Here is a 25,484-nt window from a genome sequence, read left to right on the forward strand (position 1 = left end):
ACCATTTCTGTAGTAATGGTGTAAACTAAGACAAGGAGAAAAACAATTTACTCTTCAGGAGTCAATTAATTTCAAAATTAAATTCTCCTAGCACTTTGGGTCTATAGGCAAGATAATGGCCTTTAGCTTAATCCCCACAGATACATGAGCAGAACAAGAAGAGAGTGATCAAATTTAACAGTGCAGCTAGGAGCTGCCTTGGTTGCAGAGAGTTTCAGGAGGGATAGCTGGGCCTGTGTGAGATGCTTTTCTCAGTCCTCTTCTGTAGCACCTTCCCTGAGCATTAGGAACATGGACAAGTTGGTAAAAGTTTTTGATTTGTCAGAGTCCATCCTAAGTCTGGTTGGCACCACATTTTGCTTGCCCAGTCCTGAGAAACTGGGACCTGGATGGGTTTTTCGCTGTTTGATGTTACAAATCTGTGATGGACAGTGTAAAGCAGAGAGCAAGATATGAACAAATAGGTTTAAAAAAATGGGTGTTTGTCTGTGCCTTCATTACGTTTTAGGATAAGAGAAAGAGAAATTGAAAATATCTCTAAGATGCCCGACTCCAAGATTTTGAAAGTATTTTCTTTATTATGCTTTTCATCCCAAAGCAACAGCTAAAGAGCTCTCTCAGGGCAACTGATGGTTAAACACTCCTCATGCTCTACTTCTATTAAAGATAGGAAATGTTGTAATTCCATTACTAAAAAAATTAGCAAACTCCTTTTGTAATTGACATCATACCTTCATCAGCATTTTCATATGTATAAGAACATAATGTCTTTAATGTTAGGATTTTGACCATGGTAAAAGGATGTATTGTAAAAATGATACTCCCATCAAGCATTAGCACTAAAAAAAAAAAAAAAAAAAAAAGTGTTCATAAAGGTTTTTTCTTAATAAATTAGGAAAAATAAATGAAAAAAGAAAACAAATTGTACCAGAATTGGAAATGGTTTTCACAGGTATTGTTTTATCATAGAATCACAGACTGGTTTGGGTTGGAAGGGACTTTAGAGGTCATCTGGTTCCAACCCCACCTGCCATGGCCTGGGACACCTTCCACTAGACCAGATTGCTCCAAGCCCTATTCAGTGTGGCCAATTTTATGTAGTATTCTAGTTTTAAATACACTTATTGTTCGCACTGGATATTCTGTGTGATGTACATAGTCCTGTTAAGTGGTATTTGCTACCTGAGTTGATTGAATCAATCTAATGGAGGACAGTTTTTCTCCAGTACTGCTCCCTCGTTGCCTCCAGGAAGTCTGAATTGCAAGTGCTGTGATATTTATGACCTGGCTTTATGCCGTGTTGTCTTACTAAAATAAGTCTTGTTGACTTGAATAAGAGGGTGAGTCCTTCATGCAATGTGATCCAGCTGTGGTGGCCAATGGGTCTTTCTGGGCATCTGTTCCAGAAGAGGTGGGCAATAGCTGCTTCAGGCAGGAGATATTCAGAGGCTCTTGCTGCTGAGGGGGCATTTCCAGTGGAAGTTGTCCCTGGTAGACCACTTTGTCATATGGACCTAGATCTGTCTCCTTTTTGGCAAATATTAAATGTACTTAGGTAGTTTTTATTCAGAGTGTTCAGCACTTTGAAAAGTATTTGTGTTAGCACTCACACACATGTTCCCATGTAACTAGTAATTTGGATATGAATGGACATATGTTGTTTATGTGATGGGTGGAAAGGATGTAATTTTTTAGTTAGGGCTCTGAGCATACTCCTAAGATTTTGGTTCTAATTCTGATTTGCCAGCCACTTTCATTGGAAAATAAAATAAAGTAATTTCTTTATGATTCATGAATGGAATGAGGATAATGAATGCTGCCTTTCTACTTATAATAGCATTAATATACTCAAGAAACACATATATCATAGTGGAAATAAGCATTAGAAAAATAAAGAGAAGGAAAATAAACTTCAAAATTAATAATAAAGAGATTGTGATTTATGATAAAAGAGCCATCAAGATTAAACAATGCCTAGCTAGAGACTGTCAAAAAAGAAAATTAGGAAGTTATATAGAAATAGGAAGAGACAACGACTGAGGAGAATATGCTTGAATACTCAAATACTAAGGGTTTTTTTTGTGAGGAAGTATGTCATTGGTGAGAAGGTGGAGAGAAAAAGTTGTATCAGGAAAGAACTTACTTAGGAAAGTCAGAAATGAACAAAAATATGAATTTAAAGGTAAAATTGAATTAAAAAGTGAGAAACTATGGCTGAAATGCTCTGTTTCTCTTTCTTACATTTTTTTCTCAATTACATTTTTTAAAATAGATGCTGTACTGTCACTCTGAAATCTTTCAGGAACAGTTGTTGGTATTAAGGGTATATTACATTCTCTCCTTGGTATCTCTGTTATTTCACACTATTTTTTTTAGGCCCCTGCTAAATGCGATTTGTTGCTAGTGATTTAATGCCTGTGAAATTACTCGGGTTTCTATATAACTTCCTCTTTAAAGAACTTGGTATCTTTCAAGGTCATTCTCACTTCCAGTGATGACAATTTGTCATAGTGACAAAATTTCTTCACTGACGATAAACTGATAGATAAACGAAATTTATTGTTTTTCCTTTCCTTCTTTTCATTAAATTACATAAACTCTGGCCTTTATCAAAAATTACCAGCAGTGACATCTGAAACACCACACTGTAGTTCCTTGCAATGACAAAATAACAGAATTATCTCAGAAAACGCTATTAAAAATGTGGTAACCACTGAGATTACAAACCCCATCTGTGCTATTTGAGGCTGTTAAGCATTTGGGCTTTTGATTTTATGGATTTTGCTTTTCTATTAGATTACTTTGCTCTGCCCTTCAGTTTCATGCTGGCCTTCAGAGCTGTTACTTTGTTCATTTTCCTCTTTAAGAGAGTCTGTTCCTCTGGAACTAATATGTCATTGCTGCTATTTTTAGAAAAGTAATTTCTATTTTGATACAAAACCTAATTGCACAGTGATTACTAATTGAACAACTCCACTTTCACCTGCATGCATATTATTTGAGAGCTGACATCTTCCCTGAGCGTGTTGCAGGCAAATGCTTAAATGAGGGCACACCCAGAAATGGGCAGAGATCTAGAAGCTGCTGGTCCCTTTTCAGCATAGAATTCCACCTAGGATTTGACAAGTGTGCAGTTGGCTCAATTAGAAGTGCCTTTTGCTACAAGTAGTGATGAAGAAAATATATACGTATCTCTAAAGCTTTTACTTGGTTGACTCTGCTCCTAGTTCAGTAAGAAGAACTAGATCTGGGTTATCAAGTAAAAAAAAATAAAAAAAAATTCTGCAATTTCTGTTCTAGATTTTACCTTAATTTTTGGTCACGTATAGAACCTGACCAAGCTGCGCTCATTAATAAAACAACATATTGTCTGGGGACAGAATGGTGCAAACTATAATATGAAATGTGTAGCGAATCTACTGAGGCTGGTCCGGCCTATTCCTCTGAGCTTTGATTACATTTCTTTGCAGAGCAGAACAAGGTCATCCCATGGAATGAGGTGATCTTTTGCAATGTGTAGTCACTTCTGTGGGTGATTCTGTAGGTACTTCACATTCAGAGTCCAGTGATGTCTTCCTTTCACAGCTGGATCGCTTCTCTACCCCAAACCTATTCTTAGTTGTTGCTTGTGTATTTTAATAGTAACGCTTTTTTGTAATCTTCCTCTCAATGAGTGTCTACTTCTGTGGCATATTAGGAATTCCTGTGCCAATTCTTGATCTTTTTTTCTCAGGTGGAAGAAATAGCACCAGGTTTAGTCAGTCCAGCCTTTCCCTTTGATAAATTATCATTTATCCCTGTTGCTTTCTCTTGAAGTCAGATTATCATCTGACTCGTGTATAGACATCAGAGATGTCTGGTAACTGGAGTATTAGCCTGCCAAATGTGACAGTACCCTGACTGCAATAGTCTCAATAACTGAGTCCCTGTGGCAATGATGCTGATCTGTTGTGACCGTGCATCCCTTATGGAATGGATCCATCCTGACCCTACTCTCCTCTAAACAAGGTCAAATAAAGTTAGCCTCACGCAAAGAGTTGCACTTCCTAGGATGAGGGGATTTGACAAACATCAAGTGACTGAGGTACAAGGAACTGAAAAGTAAAGGGTAAAATGAGGAACTTTAGTTCACTCCAGTAACTGTAAGGGATCTATCATTTCCTGGAGTCACTAAGAAGGAAATAATTCCCTTCACTTTTAAAAATTTTGCCACTGAGTTTGGAATGGAATGTGTTCCCTGTCAGCTGCTAAGGTTGTGCTTGAAGTGCTGCTTTATTTAAGAGACCTCACAAAAGGAGGAGCTACATTTTAATCATCAGATTATTTAAAGTGACCCAGATACACAAAGTAAGGATTAGATAAATCAGTCCTCCCCCAAAGCTGATCTTGTTATTTAAAAGCCCTCTGGTTTCCTTTCCTCAATACCCTGCTCTAAGCTCATTGCAAACACATTAGCCAAGACATACTTTTGTTTAAATTTGCCCCCTTTAGGGTTACCACTTACTATTTCAACACAGAGAATATGCTTTCATGACTGTTAGAGTATTCTTATCCAGACTCTCCATGAGATCAAAGGAATCCTTAGAGTAGCACAAAATTTTAAAGCCTTAATATGCTTTCCCAAACAGGAGTGACGAGAGCTTGTTGAATGTCCATATTCAGTGTTACCACAAAAGCAAAGGGAGGATTTAGGAGATTCTCAGCTTGTCTCTCTCAGGATGCCCTCGGATTTGCTTTAGCAGAGATTGTTCTCCCTGCTGTTTGTAAAGATAATCTTACCTTCAGAATGGAGCATAATTTGCAAAGTATTTTCTGCTCCATTACGGCAAAAGGTTTTAATTCCACCAACTGGGCTTTCTGCTTTTATATCAGTATATTTAGAGAGACGGATTTTTAAATGCTGTTTATCAAGAGGAGTCATTTAGCTGCAGTTCATTACTGGTAATGTAATAAAGGATCAGGCCCATTACCTCTTAACTGGAAGAGATGCCTTCTGAAGGGTTATGTGGATTTTGAGAGATGTAAGCAAAAGTAATTGTCATGGTTTTAAACCCAACCACAAAGCTTGTTCACTCACTCCTCCCCTTTTTTTCTCCCTCTTTCTTTCCTTCCCCCCCCCCCCCCCAATCTGTGCTCCCGGAGGGATGGGGAGGAGAATTGAGAGAATGTAACTCCCACGGGTCAAGATAAGAACAGTCCAGTAACTAAGGTATAACACAAATCACTACTGCTACCACCAATGATAATAATGATAAGAGAAAATAACAAGAGAAGAGAATACAATATCACCGCTGAACAAGTTCGACCCCCCTGAAGAAGAGCCCGTGCCCTTCCGGGTAACTCCCAGTTACCTCCCTGTGCATGACGTGCTGTGGTATGGAATACCTCTTTGGCTAGCTTGGGTCAGGTGTCCTGTCTCTGCTTCCTCCTGGCCTCCCCTTATCCCTGGCAGAGCATGAGACTCACAAAGTCCTTGGCCAGAATAAATATTACTTAGCAACAATTAAAAACAACTGGTGTTATCAGCTCTCTGCCCAGGCTGGAAGTCAAAACACAGGGCTTGCACCAGTTACTAAGAAGGAGAAAACCAGCTACTGCTGAACCCAGGACAATAATACTTTAAGAACAATGAAAGAATAGAGATATTTATTCATCCTGCCTCAAAGTAGTCCAAGTCTCAGCTGCCTGTCTCTTACAGTGATTACCAGTTAGTAATAAACAACCTTTTTCCTGACCTTGAAGTGTGATCTCAGGGAACCCTTGAAGTTTAGTTGAGCGGGATGCCTGTGCATGTGACACTAAAGCAGTGTTTACAGGCTGACATAGAATTACAGGGTAATGGAGTGTGAACACGATAGTGATTGCTAGCATTGGAGCATTTATGTGGGGCTTTCCCATTTCCCCAAGTGATTCATATAGGTAAAGGAAAAACAACCTGATGAGGATGATGCGCAGGTTCTGGTGTCACCTGCAGAAGAAGCAGCATGGTGATCTGGAGATGTGGGACTGATTGGCTTTCTCTCAAAAACTCAGGTTCTCAACCAGCAAAGACTAAAACTAAAGCGAATATTTACAATATACACCTTAGTCTATTTTGTTAACTTACAGTCTCTGATAAAGGGCTATAAAGGACAAATGGTCCAGGTTAAAATATTTTAATTTAAATAAATAGTGGGAGTTTAGCTGATAATTTGATGGATGACATAAACTTTAGGAGCCTGCAGTAAGCCAACCTACTAGCTGGAAGCATGAAGGCTTACCATACCACCGTGCTACATTGCACCCCTACCCTAATAATGCAGTCTTTGATGAGAACAGGCAGTGGAAGTGTTATCTGCATATATTTCTGAGAATGTAGACATAACTTAGTAACAAACAAGTAAAGAGAAACATTTTATCTATGATTTTAGCACAGTGTTGTCTTCCTTCCAACCCTCAATCATATGCATAAGATTAATGGTTGTTTTCAGTACTGTTTTACTGTACCGTGTTTGGAAGGCAAAACCAAGACTCTGCCCTGATGAAGCTAATAAAATAGGTTTACCAGCCCCATAAAATCCAGTAATTCCAGCCTTTTTCCTAAATGCTGTTCTCAGCTTTAATCTTTAGATACTATGGGGCCCTGCAGGCCTCAGCGTCTGCTGTGGGTAATGAACGTAAGGATTGTCGCCTAAATAGCACTGGTTGAATAATTTCACAGTAGATGAAAATCTAGTAGCTCTCTTGTGCCTTTACAGCTGTGCCACTTTATATTGTATAATTCTGTGCTCACAAATGTATCCATCTGATTTGTGTGTCATTCTTTTTACTAGCACTTTCCAGCTTTCTTACAAAAGCAAATGATACCCCAGGAAAATGTGCCTTTTGAAACACAGAGTAAAGAATCTGGTCAGAAGACATAAAGTGCTTTCATCAATACCAGAAATCTACAGTACTTAGTTTAGCTGGTTGTTGATGTACCCACAAGGTGGTTTTACTGAATCTTTCTCTCTCATAACGTGAATATAGGACAGAACAAAGATTCCCTCCATGGGGGTGCTGTCAGCATCACAACAGTGCAGTCAATTTTTTTTTCCCCAGTTCTGATAGTAAAGATGTTACTTCTAATCATCCTAAGTTACAGACATGACAAAGGGTAGTTCCTTCCATCCGCCTTTGCATTCCTGATTTCATGCTGCTTAAGTTGTCAGCTCTTGATTTGAATATTCTCAGTCTCTCTGTGGAGTAGCCCACTTGCCTTTGTATATCAAAATGAGACTCCTCAGGCACCTTAAATTTGGCAACTGAAAATTATATGCCATGAATTTCCCTTGAGCATATCTTCACAGATTCCACTATTGTATATTTGCTTGAATATAAATATAGATATAATAGTCCAAATATTTCTGAGTTTTTTTTTTTTCTCTTGAAAAAGAATATGGATTACGTTTGTTTTAATGTGGATTATATGTTTGGTTTATGGAAAATGATGTATTTTAAGGTAACAGAAAGAGAAATGTAATTGGTGGATTTGCAGATTATATATAGGGATGTGTATATATATAAATATATTTAAATATATATATAAAAATTATGGATTTTGATGTAAGCTATCAAACAAACAAAAAAGGTGACTTTTAAAAGTTAAAATAGGTACCTTAATCTATCCTCAATTCACCGTTTTAGGCAGAGAATCTCTCCTGCTAAGATACAATCCTGTTATGGAAAGTTTATTTTTAGACTGGCTGAAAATAATGCTCAGAGCATAATACACAACAAAGTTCCCAGAACTGTGCTATTGATGATTCTGTCAAGATGTGTATTCTTAATTTAGCTTGCAGTGTTGCATTTATTTATAATTCTTGTATTTCATTTATTGGTATTAATTCCTTGGGTCATTAGAGGATTTTTCCTTCAATCACAGAATGGTTGAGGCTAGAAGGGACCTCTGGAGGTCATATTGTCCAGCCCACCCTGCTCACCCACAGCAGGCTGCCCAAGGCCATGTCCACATGGCTTCTAAACATCTCAAGCGATGGAGACTCCACAACGTCACTGGGTGACCTGTGCCAGTGCTCAGTCACCCTCACAGTGAATAAACTGTTCATGATGTTCAGAGAGTCCCTCCTGTGTTCGGCTTGTGTCTGTTGCCTCCATCCTTTTTTCTTCCCTGCATAAAGTTCTCCTGTTTGAGAGAGAATAGCCTTTGCTGGAGTGGAGATTACTGGAGACTAAGGGAAACAGTGAGTAAAGGTAGAGTTACTTTCTTTTAACTGTTAAGGTGAGATGTAGAGATCACTAGTTTAGGCCAATATCTGTGGAAAAATGGGGAAAACAGGGAGATGAGTTGCATGTCACTGCATAAAAATTTAAATCAGGAACTTGCCATTCTTGTGGAAGTTAAGCAATATTCTAAATAATAGAAAAAATACTGAAATGGTTATTGAACTTACAGGACCCAGAAATTCTCATTATTTTATGGAATAAAATGGTATATTAATGCATGACCATAAATCAGAAAATTTTATGATCTGAGCTGTTTAAACTAAGCTTGTCTCACCCTTGTCACATCCTTTGTGCCAATATCAGTTATTTTTTGGGACTGGCTTAAATTCTAATGAGCAGGAAGAGAAGGAGGCATAGGGAGGAAAGTAGAGCAATTACATGAAGGATTCTCATAGTTTATGTTAAGTGCCAGGTGCTGTGATTGAAACTCTGAAGTGTCCCAAAGGAAACTGAGCTGTTTTATGGGCAGTATTTTCTGTGCATGATCTTCTCTGAATGTTGCTTGAGAAGTGGGGTAGCAAAAAAATCATAACTTATTTGGCTTTTATTTGTAACATTGAGCAAGCAATCTTTTAATTTCCTTGATGTGAAACAAAACCGGGGGGGAGAAGGCAACCAACACACCAAACGAAAACCCATGCAGTGAGATAGAGAGGCAGAGGAGGTCTGGATCAGGCAATATGATTGTGTTGACCCTCTGACATCTCAAAGAGTGGGTAGAAATGAGCATCTGCTATATATAAACAATTGTGTTAGATGTTGGTTGTCTCATCTTTCCTGTTAAACTTGGTGATCTTCTAATACAGCATCTGGGTTTACATGACCTATTTAATCACAGGATATGTTGAGAACTCTCATGTCTCATCTTCAAAGAGGCCAACTGAGGGAAAAGATATCACAATTTTCTCTCTTTTCCTTATCAGTATGAATATGAAGAGATATATGTGGATATATGGCACATAGATACTGTAAGTATATAGACACTAAGGCCAGATCTTCATGGACAAGCTTGTCACTCAAACACACTGGCTCTGCTGATCAGTTTGGAAGATGCATGCTTCTGATCATTGGGTACTGCCATGCAAAGAGGCTTTCCTTGAAAGCCTGCCATACAAGAAAGCTCAACCAAGCCATACAACTGTTTAGATGATTTTGTAAATGCTCTAATGATCCTTCTGTTTCTTCAGACTGTGTTTTTCATTAGGGCTTCGGCAAAATTTAATTATACAAATTCTGAGTCATATATAGACTTGCCAATTTGCATTAATAACTTGAAGAATCATTGAGAGCTACTAATTTTCTCAAATTAGCAAGTAAGTCAGTGAATGTAGTAGAAAGAATGGAGTGTGAAAGATACTCTGTTTGTTTAGTGTTAATTTCTCATTATAACTTTATATGATAGCAGTAAACATTTTGCAGTATACATTTGTAAGGATAATAGAATCTGAGTACTCTGTCCTTGCTACAAATACTCTGATGGAATCATTGTTTGAAAATGAATGTTATATATCATTACAACATTCATTTCTATTTTTCAGATGACACACAGAGTGTAAACATACAGACATACCATAATTACACAGCTGGGCTTTCAGGAAAAATGTATTTCGCCTATTCCAGGTCACATTTGTATGCCACAGTTAGTATTTTGACTTTAATTCTGGACTGCATTTATACAGATTGGGATGAAAAGGTGAAGGAAAATGCATTGAAATAAAGACTCCCCACCCCTGGACCAGTAAACCTTCTGTATCTCGTTCCATGTGCTAAGGGGAGAGGTCTGTCTCCTGTGCAATATGTCCATGGAGTACCATTAAGAAGAATGTTGTGGATTCAGTAAAAGCTGCTTTGGGCTATTGAAACAGAAGTCTAAGAGAACTATGTTTTCTTCAGTTTGCAGGGATCTAGGGTCTTGAGCTGTGGAATATCTCTAGAAGCAGAACAGAGAGACCAAGTATTGGCATATAGCTCTTTGAAACTAAAAGATGAGAAAGAGGGAAAGGGATTTTAGATTAACAAGAGTAAAGGAAACTAAGAGAAGGATATGCCTGTGTTGTGGGCATTTCCCTTTAACTGAGGACTGTCTGAGCCAAACAGAAATTGCTGTGTAGGATACAGACAGATAAACACATCATAGAAACTATTCAGGAAGGGAGGAGGCATATGCAAGTCCTGGGGTCTGGGGCAAAAATGAGAAGGAAGAGCTGCAGCAGGGCTAACAGGTCATTCCATCATGCAAAGCCCTGCCAAGGAGGGCTCTTAATATTGGAAATCCTAAAATAGGCATTTTCTGGCCAAGAGCCAGACGTGTTGAGTTCAGGAATGCTGCAATTAGAAGCTCTGAAACCAGATCCTCATGGAGAAAGTGGACTTGACCCTACCAGCAGGAAAAATCAGGCTTGACCTTGCCAGGGGGGGTGAAATTCAGGGGAAGCTTTTCCAGTGTGTTTTGGTATAGGCAGTTTTGCATATAGACCTTGGAATAGTGTTGCAATTTCCAAAATAAACCAGATTAAAAAAATATATATACACAGTAAGTTTACACTATAAATAAAGCTTGAAGGGAAAAAGAAAAAAGGCTACAAGTTTATGTGCAAGAATTTCCTCCCCCAGTTGCTGTAGTTTCAGGTATGATTATAGCATGTGAGGAGGATATCCTTGATATAATGGGCGCGCTGCTGGGTCTCTGTGTGGAAAAGCATTTAGTACTACTTAGCACACAATGGTCATGAAGTCATGTACGTGTTGTTTATGTCTCCTAATCCAGGATTCATTGCCATGATCCTGTTCCAGAATTAGGGATTTGAGTTGATAGGAAAAAGTAAGATTCTTCAAAGCTTTTAAGCAAGTTGATTTACTCTGTCTTGAAAAATCTCATATTCCCCCAATTTAGATTAGTCGGTACGATCCTTGTATTCAGCCATGTAATAATCAGCTAGGGGGTTTTACAAATGGCACATATTACCAATTAATAAACTGCTACATTAGACTTTAGTACTAGAATACTAATGAGGTAGGTCGAAAATTGCTACCTCATGATAGTAATGGTACTACTTAAGGTAGTACCTCATAATGGCTAGTTATTCCTAATAGGTTGCCATTTTTGTTTCTTTCTGGAGTGGGAAGGGAAACCAAAACAGTGAGACAACTCAGTTACCTGCAGTTTTCCCTTTGCTACTCTGTACAAAGACAGTAAAAAAGAAACCAATTTGTGCATAATTCCTACTGCGAGCTCAGTCTCTACTCCTGGAGATTTTTCTTTGAGAAAAATAGCTTCCACAGGGAGATGGATTTTTACACCAGTGCAACTGTAGTCTTTATTACAGCAGAATGAGCTCATTGACCAGTGGCCCTCTGGTAGATCTCTGGGACCTCCAGGTCATCTACAGAATTCTTCTCTAACTCATCATTCCATGTTTGCATAGTTTGTTTTTTCTGCAGCAGTGGAGAAACCTGTATTTGTCCTTACTGAGGTAACTGAGGTTGAGTTTTTTTATATTTGACGATTTGCAATGTTCTATGTATTACAAAATTTTATGTAGTATGTTAAGCTTTTGTCATCTCTGCTCAGCTTGTCATGAGGTGTTGGCTTTATGTTCTTCAGGGGGATCATGTCTTTGCTTAAGTTAATGTAACAAATGGAAGAAACCCTTGCTTTCCTGTCAGCTCTCACAAAACTTTATTGACAGCTTTACAGTCCCTGAGCATTATCAGTAAGGAATAGCTCTATGAATAATTAGTGTGTCCATTGCTTCCCTAAAATATGTGTCAAAAGAAAATTAGCATGAAAATACAGAGTTTTGTGGGTTTAAGTGATGTTAAACATTACCATATTTAGTTAAAAACCACAAAGTTATTCTGCTTACATACTTAAAACATTTCAGATTAAAAAAAGCACAAATGAATTTTTAGCTTTATACTTATTTGGAGTTCATTATTGTTGGCAGATTCTATTTCTTCATGATAATATTTCCTTGTATGTTCTTCCTAGAATGGCTTTACTCCTTTATATATGGCAGCTCAAGAGAACCACATTGAAGTGGTGAAGTATCTCCTGGAGAATGGAGCCAACCAAAGCACAGCTACTGAGGTGAGGTGTATTATTTTTTTACACACTGTTATTTTCCTTTGCCTTTACATCCAGATTGCTTAAAGCCAGAAGATTTTTCAAATGGAGTATTTTGAGAACTTCTGTACTTTAATTTCAAATGAGCTTTATTTATGAATCTTATTCTTTTTTTCTACATGCACAGATGACTAGGGTGAATGGTTCTGGAAGTGGTGAAAAGTCAAGGGATGAAATCCAGCCCAATACATTTGACAGCAAAATTTCCACTAAGCTTAGTAAACCCAGGATTTTCACCTTCAGTTTGTGCCCATTTCTCATACCCACTTCCTGGAGACTTTTCTGAAAAGTTATTGGGGCTTTGAAGAGAGATTCCTAGGGCTGTAGAAATTACAGGAGGCCAGGGTGGTCAGAAGAATGGAATGGATAGTAGATCAGTCACAGTGTAAGTGGAAAGGTACAGCATTTCATTTGAACAGATTTGTTTTCAACAAAGCCCATGAAGACTCAAGCACCTAAAAGCATCACCACCTCAGCAACAAGGGCAACAATTCTGGGCAAAAAGATTGAATATTCTGGAGTGTATCTCACACTCTTGGCTGAATAAGTGGTCCTCTGGGGAAAGGTAGTTTGGAGGCTTGCTTCAGCTTCTTTCTCAGCAAGCTACAAAGTGTGTGGAATATAACCTGGATGCCATGATTAGGATTATGAAGACTGTGTCCAGAAGGGTGCCTGTGTATAGTGTAAAATAGTATAAAAATTATTAATATCAACAGTTGTTGGCAAGCTTCCTTTTAGATCAGGTCATGAGATTTCAGATACGTTGTGTTCTACATAGAGGCAGAGAGTGAGAAGCAGGCAAGTGCATGTACAAAAGTGATGAGTGGAGTAGGGGCTCTGTGGTGCCAGGTTCCCAGAACCATTCCACAGTAGAAGGCGGCCCCAAGAGGTCACTTAGTCTAACCTCCTGCTCCTGTTCCCCTAAGTGAGGAACAATTGCCCAGACAAGTTATTCTGCTTCTGAGGCTTGCCTGCGACTTTGTGTAACCTATGAATATTTGTCACTTTTGGTGATTAGCATAAATTGGAAATCAAATTACTAACAAGGATCACATCAACGAGCTCAGCAGGCAAAGTGCTGTTTTGTCCTCAGGCACTATATTTCTACTGCTGGACCACAGGGTATAAATGTGCAGAAGGATGGTATTAATTGCTTTGTTCTGGATGTAACTGCAGTGCTGTAAAGCTGCGGTAACTTCAGTGCAAGCAAGGTAGACACCAGAGTAAGAGACGTGACTCCATCTGAAGACGAATTCAATCATAAGAACTTCCTTCTGCAAATGAGGTGATTTAAGGGCAATGGGAAAAACTCCTAGGTCATGAGGCCTGTGCTCATTCTATCTCCTGCTCTTCTCTTTCTGCGAATGTTCTTTTATACCAAGCCAAAGGGATGAGTGAGGAGGATCTGTGCTGCGAAGCGTGTTGGCTTTTGTTTGTTCTAGGGATATGGATGTGCCATGTGAAATGGTAATAGGAAAAGTTCCTCTCCTGCCAGAGCTTTTGCTCATATTTATTACTTTTCCCTATTCTGCACATAAACTTGCCCATTCTGTATTGCCTTCACAAATGCATGAATTTAAAATGATGGGTCATTTATGCTCACTCTCCTTTCTTTTAAACCAAATCACTAATATTAACAGCTGCTATACTGGCTCTTCTTTCAATGGATACTGTACCATTTGACGACAGCGCCTAAAATAATCCTCTCGTGGCATGCATATATGGCGATCACATTACATGTCAGCTTTCTGAAGTATGAAATCCCATGCGATTTCCAGGCAACGTGGCAGAAACACGCTGCTTCTGAGGGAGCCAGGTGGAACTGGGGCTCTCCAGGAGCCTGGCATGGCTGCGGCCTGGAGTCACCTGCTTGCAGATTTTCACCCAGTGACTGTTACTGGCTGTGATGGTCAGGTGCACTGCAAATTCATTCATTAATTGGCAGGACTGGGATTGTTAAAATTAATAGGGCCTCTGCTTGAATGCAGACATTCAGACGTCATGGGAGCTCACAGTATAGTTTGATAGTTTTTAAAAAAGGCACAGGGGAGAAAAAATATCAAATGCCCCCCACTCTGAAACTGAGTCCGAGTCTGTCTTCTGCCATCGGAAAGGTCAGCTGTCACTTCTGTGGGTTGGAAAGTAGTGGCTGTCTACTCCCTTATGACTGAACTCAGTAAGTTTTGGTTTGAGGTCTTGCTGGGATGATGGTCTCAGTGATTTGAATGTTACAGAAGGATGGTCTGACCCACTATCCGCTTTCACACTTGCCCACAGTTAGTCTCCTGAACAGAATGGAGAAAATGATACATTAAATAAGGTGGGATGTCAGCCTGAAAAAAGGATGCCAACCAGATACATGGAGAAGGACCTTCTGTTTAGCATCAAGGTCTGGCTGTCCTCAGTGTGGGGAGGTGGGGAAATGAAATGCTTTCTCCAAGCTGCGGTCAGTCATCCTTTCCAGAAGCAATAAGAGAGGGATACAGATAAGAGTTGTGTCTAAGAAGGGTGGAAGATAAAGTGTTGCAAATCAAATGGGTGATCTTTTCTTTGAAGCTTTGAAACTTGCACTGCCTTCGGATACATCTCATTTCCTTTCACACTTATATGCGTATAGGTACAAAATGAGAGTAAGGATGAGCTCAGTTTCATAGGGTCTCTAATCCAGGATTTGCTCTCATGTTCCCGGAGGCAAAAGGCAAATGCATTAAGCCATTTCAACACCTAATGTAGCCCCAATCTCAGAATTATCTTTACAGTTCAGCTGTTTCATCAGCTGTTCATCCTTTTTTAATTCACTGTACAGAATTTAATCTCTATTACAGAAAGAAACCATGGTAGTATTGCTGTTGAAATGCACCTACCCAGAGTTCTACAACAAAGGGAGTGAATGTTATTAGATTACTAAAGGGAAAAATTGCTTTGGCAATTCTTCAGATGTTTCTTTCAGCATACGTTACCTCATTTCTTCCTAACTTGTCCTTTATTATTTTATCATCTTTCATTTTCCTATTCCAAATTAATTCTGTCTCGTTCCTATGCCTTTTATAGTGTATCCAAACCAGTTTTCTCACTTTCTGGCTATAATCAACTCTTTAGTTGTTCCTAAGATACAAAAGCAGGCAGTACTTGAGCTGAAATATCAAGTTGTGATTGTGTGACATGTTTTAAAACATTGGCAATTTGGGGCATGTGTGGAGAAGCAAGACAATTTGAAAATAACTTTGAAACCAAGCTAAAACTATGACTGAAAAGCAGTGAGATTTTTCTGATTTTTGTTTTTCCAAAAAAAAGTACAAATAATTTAATGTTTTCCTGCTTCAAATTAGTCTAAATTTCTAAACATGACCTGGCTTTCTTGACTCATAGTCCATGTATAACTTAGAATGGGAAACATCAGGGAATGCAGCCAAAGCGATTCTTTTTGCAGAGATGTGAAATATTCAGAAACAGGTTCCCCGGATATTTTTCGCATCTACTTTGTTCAGTGCTCACTAATCCTTACCAAAATATTGATAAAAATATACTTTGTGGCCTGGTTTAAGATGGGAAGTAATTAGGGGTACCATGGAATGATCCTTTGCTTGCACTTGATTAAAAAAAAGACTACTTTGAAGTGAAAAAGTGTGCTTCTGACATGTTTGAAATCCTATCTGGCTTAAAATATTGGGCCTCCAATGTTGTTTCACTTGAGACAGTGGTGCAGAGGTAGAAGACAGCTGGTTAGGTGCTTACCAAATGTTTGTGTGTGAACAGCACTGTACAAATCACATCCTTCACCTTACTGAGCACACCTTGTTTCCTTCTCTACCAGGATGGTTTCACTCCTCTCGCTGTTGCACTGCAACAAGGACACAACCAGGCAGTGGCCATCCTTCTGGAAAATGACACCAAGGGGAAAGTGAGATTACCTGCTCTGCATATTGCTGCTAGGAAAGATGACACCAAGTCAGCAGCACTCTTGCTGCAGAGTGACCATAATGCTGATGTGCAGTCCAAGGTAACGGAGTGCTGCCGTAGAGGTAACAGGGTAGTCGCGCAGCTAAATGCTGATGGGCAAGGAACTTGACTGCCTTCACCTTAATGATTAAAGGTAGTTTCTTCTGGGGGGAAATACAGATTGCTTGACCAGTATCACCAGTGTTTAGCTACACAGCAATTGCAAACTACTTACTTTTCTGCTTTTTAGTTACTCCTCCCATTTTTTTGGTAACCAGCTTTCTCGTAAACCAGAAGACGCTGGAATGGAAGTGGAAGCACTTCTTCCCTATAAATAGGGTACTGGTTTGTTGCCCATGGGAACATAGGTTGTATTTAAAGTTAATGCATGCTTGAATCACTTTTCCCATAATTAACAGCATAACTCATTTCGAAAAGCTACATTTTTCTTCATTTTGCATCCAGTCTTTAATATTGTTCCTCTTTTTCCCAAACCATGCTGCATCAGATGATGGTGAATAGGACAACTGAGGTACCAAGATCCAAAATTTTTAATTACTCTTTCTGTTGCTTATAATTATCTTCTCTGCTCTCTAGCAATATTTATTATTTAGCACTAAAAGTGAAGATATGGCTCTTTTTAAATGCATAGAGGTATGTGGCTCAGCAAACCTATTTTTATTCATCCTTTGTCTTAGCATTTCATATTTCTGTCACTGCTGAAGTAAACTTTTGAGAATTCACATGAGTTCAAGGAAGTCTGAAGCAAGTAATAGAGCTGAGGGGACAAAGATGCTTTTCTAGCTCTATTTCAGTAACTATGAAAATGCACTCTCTTGGCATAACTAAATTAAGGTGTCTGGTTCAGCCAGAATAATGGTAATATTCATTTGCCTTCTTTTACAATAATAAATATAATCAAGTCCTCCAAGCAGGATTTATGTTCAGAGCATATGCTTGCTTTATGTTCAGAGCATATGTTCAGAGCATATGCTTGCTCTTACCATTGTTCTTAGTAAGATATTTTCAATAAAGATTTGAAAAATCTTTAAGGGATAGCACATATTCACAGTTTACCTGTCAAAGATTTGTTTTCTCATTTCTCATACAGATTCTGGAAATACCAATTCTGCAAGCACTTCCACTAAAAATCAGGGGTCTGATTGACCAGAAATGAGATTAGTCTCCTAAAGATTATTGTCATGTTTAGGAAAAAGAATTCTTTCCAACTACATGGTCATTATTTAAAAGCCCACTTTTAAATAATGGAGTTTCTTGGTTAGATGGGAGAATGAATTTTGAGTGCACCCACCTGTGTGAGCAGGTGCCATGAGGCAGCGGGCGATATGAGTTGAAAGGCTGACAGCTTCTGTCCGGGGTCTGCCCAAGGGCATGTTCTTCACTGTAGTAATAAATGTGAAGGGGGCACCTCTCCTTCACCCACCATGGAAATTCCTTCTCTGTACCTTTCCTTTGTCACCAGGCAGACATGTGCCCATAAGTAGGTAGTTGTTAATGCAATATGCATTCAATCTATAGCTAAACATAGTATCATAGTTTGTGCCCAGTATCCTCAAGAAGACTATGAATTTAGTGAGTGTGTGACTCTACAGTGACCAGGATCACCTGTGGGCTGACAAGGACGTAAACGGAATTAGGGTAAAATAGTTGGCCAGCTGCCATAGCTTTTGGGAATAAAGTAGATTTTGGAGTGCAAAATGTGCTTACATTTCCGTATTCCACGAGTGGAATAAAATGATGAATTGTATGCTGAACGAAATGAACCTAGTTGAAAATACAGTGTAGTCTGGAAGTATTTCTTTTTCTGTCTCTAACAGTAAGATCTGATCAAATCAGTGTACAGGACTTAGGGAAACCTCAAACACAAGGTCCCTTCTACTTGAATTACTGATGAGACTAAAAGCTTGCTCTGTATCCTGGTTTCTGAAAAATTAGTATTTTTTCTGTTGTCAAGCAATTCTGTATCTCATAGCCAGAGCAGGTTCACTTTCTAGTGATCAAGAAGCAGTAAGTAAATGGTGTTTTTTCTGATGTAAAGATAGCAAGGTTTGTCCAGATCATTTGAGATCCAAATTGTGTACAAGTATAAATAATTATGATTCTTATACTGTTATTTATATTCTTATACTAAGTAGTCTCTCATGTACACCAAATTCTTGGTTTACATATTAAGTAACTACTGCTTAAAAAAAAAAAAAAACAACAACAACCAAAAAAAAAAGGAAATATCTTGTCTAATTCTAAGAGCAGCAAAATAAGAGTCCCAACAACTTCTGCAGTCATTTATCCAAAACCAGTAAACAGATGCAGCCCAAAAGACCCATGTTGCTTCCAGATTGTAGTGAGGAGACTTCCTTTATTTTCTTTAAGAATGGCTAATATATATAATAATGCCTAGTATAATAATAATGGCTCATATATAATTCCTGTGACAAAAACTACTTTGTTGGCCACTGATTCAGGAGACTGACTTGGGGAATGAAACACTTTTGATAACCTCTTGTGTGAGAACTGCACTCTGTCTGAAAGACTTTGCTATATTACAGCTGAACTGGATAAAATTGGCACACTCTGTTTGTTTCTCAGCAGCTTTTAAAATCCAGTTCTAGTGAAGCCAATTATCTTGGATAAAATTATTTCTATAATGAGGGCTATTTCCCTTTGTAGAGTGGCTTTACACCTTTGCACATAGCTGCACATTATGGAAATGTCAATGTGGCGACACTGCTGCTAAACCGAGGAGCTGCAGTTGATTTCACAGCAAGGGTATGGAGTTCTTTCTTTCTCTTCTTACTATGAAAGTGGGAGTGTCTCTTTGTATAATTCTGAGTCAAGAGTAAGTGAACAGTAAAGTAATGAAGTTCTGTTGTGTTAAAAGATGTTTTTTTTTTTTTTCCAGTAATTCTTAAATATTGCCTCAGTGCAATGCACCAGTGTCCTTGGAAATAGAGTAGCAACCAGTATTCCCAGCTGAAGGAAGCAGTCTCCTTTGACTAGCTCCAGAAAACTGATATTCTCAGAATGTGCCAACTCACTTCAGCTTTTCTGTCAGTTAGGCGTGCTCCAGAAATATATGAGGATTTATTGGCTTTTTCAGTATTTACTATACTACTTTAATATGATATTTTCACATACAAACGTTTGTGAGCACTTTCACCCTAAACAGGACTTACTCCTTTACACTGTTGGCATTACACTGGGAAAGTTCCTTCATGTAGGAGTCGCTCATTTGTATACCCTGTGTATGTTGCAATGAGCTAAATGCATCAGTGTTTTGTGAATATTGACTCATTGGAACTCTGATGTATGTTTGTCTATTTGTCTGACTCTGGGACTGTGATGTTCGCTGCTTTGGCAGATGTGCTGCTTTGTTTATTAAAAAAACCCAAGCAAATAAAGATTTTTGCTTAGGAAGGAATTACTAACTCTAGTTTCTGTAGTGTATGCCTAGCTCTGATGCTGAAGCATATTTTCGTCTATTCTCTACAATGTGATGGTCTCATCTTCTGTGATCCAAAGACAAATTCACCACCATTATATGCCTTCAAATTCATCATGCTCATTGTTTGTTCTTTTCATGGTGTAGAATGGAATCACCCCACTGCATGTGGCTTCCAAAAGGGGAAACACAAACATGGTGAAACTCTTGTTGGATCGTGGAGGGCAGATTGATGCCAAAACCAGGGTGAGTTTTTCTATTCCCTGAATATGATGTTGTCACTTTTTGGGAATGGATTGGGATTATTTTCTTGTTTGTTGTTTGGTTGTTTGGTTGTTTGGTTGTTTTTTTTCGTTTGTTTGTTTGTTTCATTGTTGTTTGTTAAGCCAGAGACTGGGAACATGACAATTCATTGCTAGGAACTCAGCCTCAGTATTTGTGTCTTGTTCTGTGTTCTGAAAGTGAGACTTTAGATGTGGCTGTTATAAATGACTCAAACCCCAAAATTTCAGCTTAACACAGCTCTAGAAATGTTAAACATTGATCCTCACAAGTGTGCACTTTTTGAAACATGAACAAAATATAAATTGTGACTCCAAAAATAATTTATAAAGGTTTTTTTTTTCTTTTAATTTGGAATACTACCTTTAGTTTTCATATTATTTGTTTTGTGTAGACTGCTTTCTGCCTAAGGAATGACAGACATTGGTGACAGCAGGAGACAGAAATACTATTTGTTTTAGTCTCTGTATAATGTACCTACATGTAGCTACATGTTAGAAGAAAAAATATGATGAAACTGATCATTCTGAAGAATTAAGCCTGATGATGGGTCAAGCTTTAGGTGACACGAGAACATGTGTGCTGCACAACAGTGGGAAGTGGAAGGACTGCACTCAGCTAGGCCTTTCAGCCCCCAGACTCCTCAATATGTGTGTCAGTCATAGCATGCCTTATGAAAACCGCTGTAGTGGGCTGCCAGTCACTTTTTATTGAAGAGTCAATATTGAAGAGTGGGAGCAAGTAACCTGCTGCTGTGCCAGCAGTCACTTGCCTCTTCTAACTAACTCACTGCAGAGAATGAGCTCACTCTCCCAGCTGTCCTGTTGAAGTGCCACATCGATACTGTGTTCTGTATTTATGGGTGATTTTGCAATCAACCAGGACAAAAGAAAAAGCCATCAATTTATATGGGCAGGGTTAATTACTTCAGATGGGGTTTTGGAGTTAGTTATATGGACTGAACTACACAAGACTTGTTCTTGCAAGCTGCTGTTCTTTAATTACTGATCTGCAAAATTATGTCTTCAAGTAATAGAGGGTATTTTAGAGCAGAGAGTTTAGAGCTGGATGTAAGAGGTTTTGTTTAACAAAGTAGAAAGGTAGAGGATATTGCAGTCAACTATCTTTCTGGTTGATTCAACCTCTGCAGTCACTTTGATATCAATTACACCAGCCATTTGTTGCTTGATGAGCTAGGAAGACAGTTGTGATTATTGTGGAACTCTGTATGTGATTATGATTTTGATTTCTGCTGATTTCTGAAATTATGTCTCTCTTGCCTTTTGAAATTATTTTTTTTTATTTTAAACTACAAAGTTCTGCCTATTTTAAACTGCAAAGATGATGCTAAGTTCTGCTTCTCATGAAGGTATGCAACAAGTCACCCCTGGTCAAATTTTCCACAAGAGGTGCCTAAAAGCTTATGTTAAAGAGGCTTGAAAGGGTAGTAACACACTGCATTCAGGGTATTCCACATACTCATAAGCAAAGAAGTCATACAGAAATGGCCCATTTGGCCTGTGGAATGAGAGTATTGAATTCACCTGTTTCCTGTTAAGTATTTAGTTACTTGCTTCAGACAAGCTGGCACAGGTGATTATAAAGGACGTGTTGGATTTTGAGAGGTCAAGGTGTATTCCCTTCCCCACTTACCCACAAAGATTGATGTCCAGTTGTGAATGAAACTGGAAGAACAGGACTTTGCCCAGCGTAGGTGGATGGTGCTAATTTTAGAGTCTTCTCATTATCTTGGCTTCCTGCCCTTTATCGGCTGCTACATTAGCTCAAAAACTATCAGCGCAAAGATAGCAGTGAAAACCCATGAAGGTATCCTAAAGCACACACATATCCCAGTTTAAACAGACACAGCAGCTTCCTCTTGCTTTCATCCTCTGCCTTCTTCCTGCTCAAAGGCACATGGTGGTGATTGTCTGCCTGTACTTGACAGGGAGGAAGATTCCAGAGCTTTGGTTTTGCCGTCAGCATCTCTGTGGCGTGATCTTGTCTTCATGCCAGATCTTTATACCGTCTCAGTGTCTTTTTTTTTTCCCCTTGGCTTTGTCCGCATGCTTTGTGTGCTTTGCTATGGCCGTGAGTATGTAGGGTATGGAAGAGGTAGGTTGGGTGTTGCATGCCATGTATACTTGTGTTTTGTATGTTAAAGGCCTCCTCCATCTCGGTGCTAACATGCTTGCCTTTCCATACTCGCTTTTTCATTTCTTCTGAGGAACACCTGCATTCTTCCAGTAAAAACAGAAAAAGGTGGAATTAAATATACTACTAGGATCTTTCATTGCCGGATAGCTTGGTCTTTTATTCTTGGTCTCCATGCCAAATTAAAATAAGCTCTGTGGTTAAAAAAGTACTCATTGCTTTCATTCAGCTTAATTTTAACTTGCTCTATCACATGCCATCTGATGATGCATAAATTAAGACGCAAAACCTTATTTCAACAGATTTTAGATGAGCCTCAGTTTTGCTGAACTGATCTGTGAAATCTTTCTATGTTTGGAAGTGTTCCATTGGAATGATCCACCAGGAGCCCATGTTGTCAAAAAAAAAAAAAAAAAATTTAAAATTACTCCCTCTTCAAAGGGAGGGCATTATGCATGTGTCCTACTGCTCCATAGTTAATGTTGCATGTCAAAGGAAAACCCTGCTTATTGCAGGAATTACATATTTATTCTTTTTTTCTGTACATTTCATAATGTGTTTGCTGAAATTTTATTGCATTTCTCAGTAGAGTCTGAAGATGTAGACTTGCTACTAAATCCGCTTGCTACACTTATTTTAAAATAAAATTTAATTCCTTTTTTTTTGGCAAGTTTTACCATTTTCCTCAACTAACTACTAGATAAACTTTTTAAATGTGGAATTTCATTTCTCTTTTATATTGTATCTACAGCAAAAATGGAAACTCCATATCTATACCAGTTATATTTAGCCACAGGCTGTGGTCAGGAATCAGGAACTTGTTCTTTAAAGCAACATTTCCAAAAGATGGTGGAAAGCTCAATTTATGATTAAATGTATGTGATGTGGTCAAGAGAAACTTGGCAATTACCAACTCTCACTTTGAGAGGAAGAAAGCATTTACAGCCTTCCAGAACCATTGTAAGGATTATTACAGGGAGAATTATTTTAAGCATTTAAGGCAGAGCAATTTTAGCATGGCCAAAATAAAGATGTTTCTATTAAAAAAAAATAATTTTATAATGGAGTAGTAACAGTAAGGGTATGCAGGACATTGAAATGTTACTATTTAAGGGGTTTTAGGAGTATTATTTTTGAATGCAGTTTTTGTAATATCTGTATTTTTATAATTTCTCTATATAAATTGTATAGGAAAAAAAAAAACCAACAACAAAATGAGAAGAATGTGAGGCTTTTTCAGGTTTGCATGCTTTTTTACTTTTGAAATACAGTGTATTCACAGGCCTTTGCTACCTTACTGGTATTTCTACTTTTGTGGCGTATGCAAACACGCTTAGAAGGGGGTGAGGAGCATGTTCACTTGTCTCAGATGCTGAAGTTGTCACAAATTTTGTATTCTTTCTATTGACTCTTGCGAACATTGAAATGAAATTTTTCTTGCTCTGGGACTTCTCGTTAGACTCTTCTTGCAGGTTCTTGTCCAGAATATTTACAGTTGTAAAAAAAATCCCTAGAATGAAATAGAGCATATAGTCTTGGAATGAAAGCTTATTGTGTAGGGAAAGTACACATATTGTGTGCCTGGAGTGTGGCAGCTGGAGCTGGAGAGGGTGGTGGACGTGGTAATAGTGGGAACAAAGTCTGCTGTGCCATTTGGGTTGGAGAAGGGCCATGGAAAAGAAAGGAGCTCAGCTTTAAGCTCAGCTGGAGCTGAAAGAAGTGGAAGGTTGGTCATAGAGATGGATGATACAAATGGGAAAAGGAAGGAGTCTGGGGGGGGGTGGAACTCAGATTTTTTTTGTTTTGGTGTTGGTGGGTTGGGTTTTTTGTGGTGAATGTGCTGCAGACACCCCTTAACACTCATTCTGGGAACCTCCTGAGATTTATTTGTAATCATGTCTCCTTTTGTATGTATGCATTCTAATAAAACAGACATGGCACTCTGCTATTTCCACATAGCAGTGAGTTTCCTACCTTAAAGCAGTTGTAGCAGGATCCTAATCCTCACTTGGCACTGTGCTACGTTTGCAGTATCTTTTTTTTCTGCAGTAATGCTGCTGTGACATTTTCTCTGAGTCTACACTCATGCACAGAGCACTAATAATTCATTTGCAGTTTTTGCCATTTCTAAAGTAATGTCAAATTATAAATACCTAATCACAATGCAGATATTTGCTATTAAAAATGTAGTGGATTTGTATAAAGTTTACAAGGGAGAAGGAAAAGATGTGCAGAATATCTAAGCAAGGTATATAGATAGTGAGTTGTTTAGAATGATTAAAGTTAATATCTTCAGACTTAAGCAAATATGTGATGTATTTTTTGCTGTGTTTTTTAAATTTGTACTTTGGATGGCAGACCCGGAGGAATGCTTTAAAGCGTGTTTAATTCTGCCAAGACTCTGAGAGCTTTGAGCAAGAGGGAGCCTTGCCTTGTTCGTTTTTAAAGAGAAGAGGTTTAGTAGTAATGAAAAATGGAGGAATGAAAAGGCCTTTATTTGTGGAGACAATTCAGACGATTTTGCATGTCCAACATACAGAATACTAACATTTTGTTTACCCTTACAAAAATGAGAATATGCAGCTGCAGTTTAGAAGAATTCTTTGATAATTTGGGCTTTGATGTTCATGTGCTATCATTGCCCTTCGTTCGAATAAGCACCAATGCGTGCAGCTGCCGCTCTACTGAGACGCTGCCCACATGATTTCCCATTAAGAATCTCTCATAAGCACAGCTTCTTATTATCTTGGTCTCTCTGGAAAGCTGAAGTAAAGCATTTTAGTCACTATGAAAATGCCCAGTCATCTATCTTCATTTATCTTTGGTTAAAAAATTACCAGTGATTGATTTTCAAGGAAAAAAGTTTAGCTTCTGTTTTGAGAGCCATTTAAGAGGAAATTAGGAGAGATGGAATTTTGTGGCTTCCACACACACAGAGGGGGTTGTAGTGTCATATCTAACAGTCATCCAGCCACTGGTTACATTGCGAAGCGTGAGCCAGCAGAGTACCACATGTGCAAGACAGAACACCCCGTGCAGGATGTCATTTGGAAGATGAAAACATTTAACTCCATTTATCTCCATTATGTACTCTTTGGGATGAGGAGATAAATATTGGGCTTCTTAAAATAGAAAATTGCTGAATTCTTTTTCTCCCAGCATGGCAGCCTTTGTGTTTATGGAATATCGATTATCTGTGCTTCCAAGTCTTTTTGGCCTGGTGATGTATGTCGTGTCAAATGATGCGTTTGGTATTTT

The 25,484-nt window shown here is 38.5% G+C and overlaps 1 protein-coding gene across 10 annotated transcripts in view; it reads left to right on the forward strand.

The window, feature by feature from the left end:
* ANK2 (ankyrin 2) overlaps nucleotides 1-25,484 on the forward strand; it is a 242,099-nt gene that overhangs the window by 110,004 nt on the left and 106,611 nt on the right. For 7 of the 10 annotated variants that reach the window (XM_065686177.1, XM_065686190.1, XM_065686159.1 and 4 more), the window contains exons 5-9: nucleotides 12,257-12,355; nucleotides 16,206-16,391; nucleotides 16,839-16,862; nucleotides 19,019-19,117; nucleotides 19,938-20,036. In XM_065686177.1, coding sequence (XP_065542249.1) covers nucleotides 12,257-12,355; nucleotides 16,206-16,391; nucleotides 16,839-16,862; nucleotides 19,019-19,117; nucleotides 19,938-20,036 — 507 coding nt within the window. The remainder of the gene's footprint in view (nucleotides 1-12,256; nucleotides 12,356-16,205; nucleotides 16,392-16,838; nucleotides 16,863-19,018; nucleotides 19,118-19,937; nucleotides 20,037-25,484) is intronic. The other 3 variants (XM_065686148.1, XM_065686139.1, XM_065686184.1) reach the window with 1 other exon arrangement.

Source organism: Lathamus discolor, chromosome 1 (genome assembly GCF_037157495.1).
Source record: "Lathamus discolor isolate bLatDis1 chromosome 1, bLatDis1.hap1, whole genome shotgun sequence".
NCBI classification, from domain to species: domain Eukaryota; kingdom Metazoa; phylum Chordata; class Aves; order Psittaciformes; family Psittacidae; genus Lathamus; species Lathamus discolor.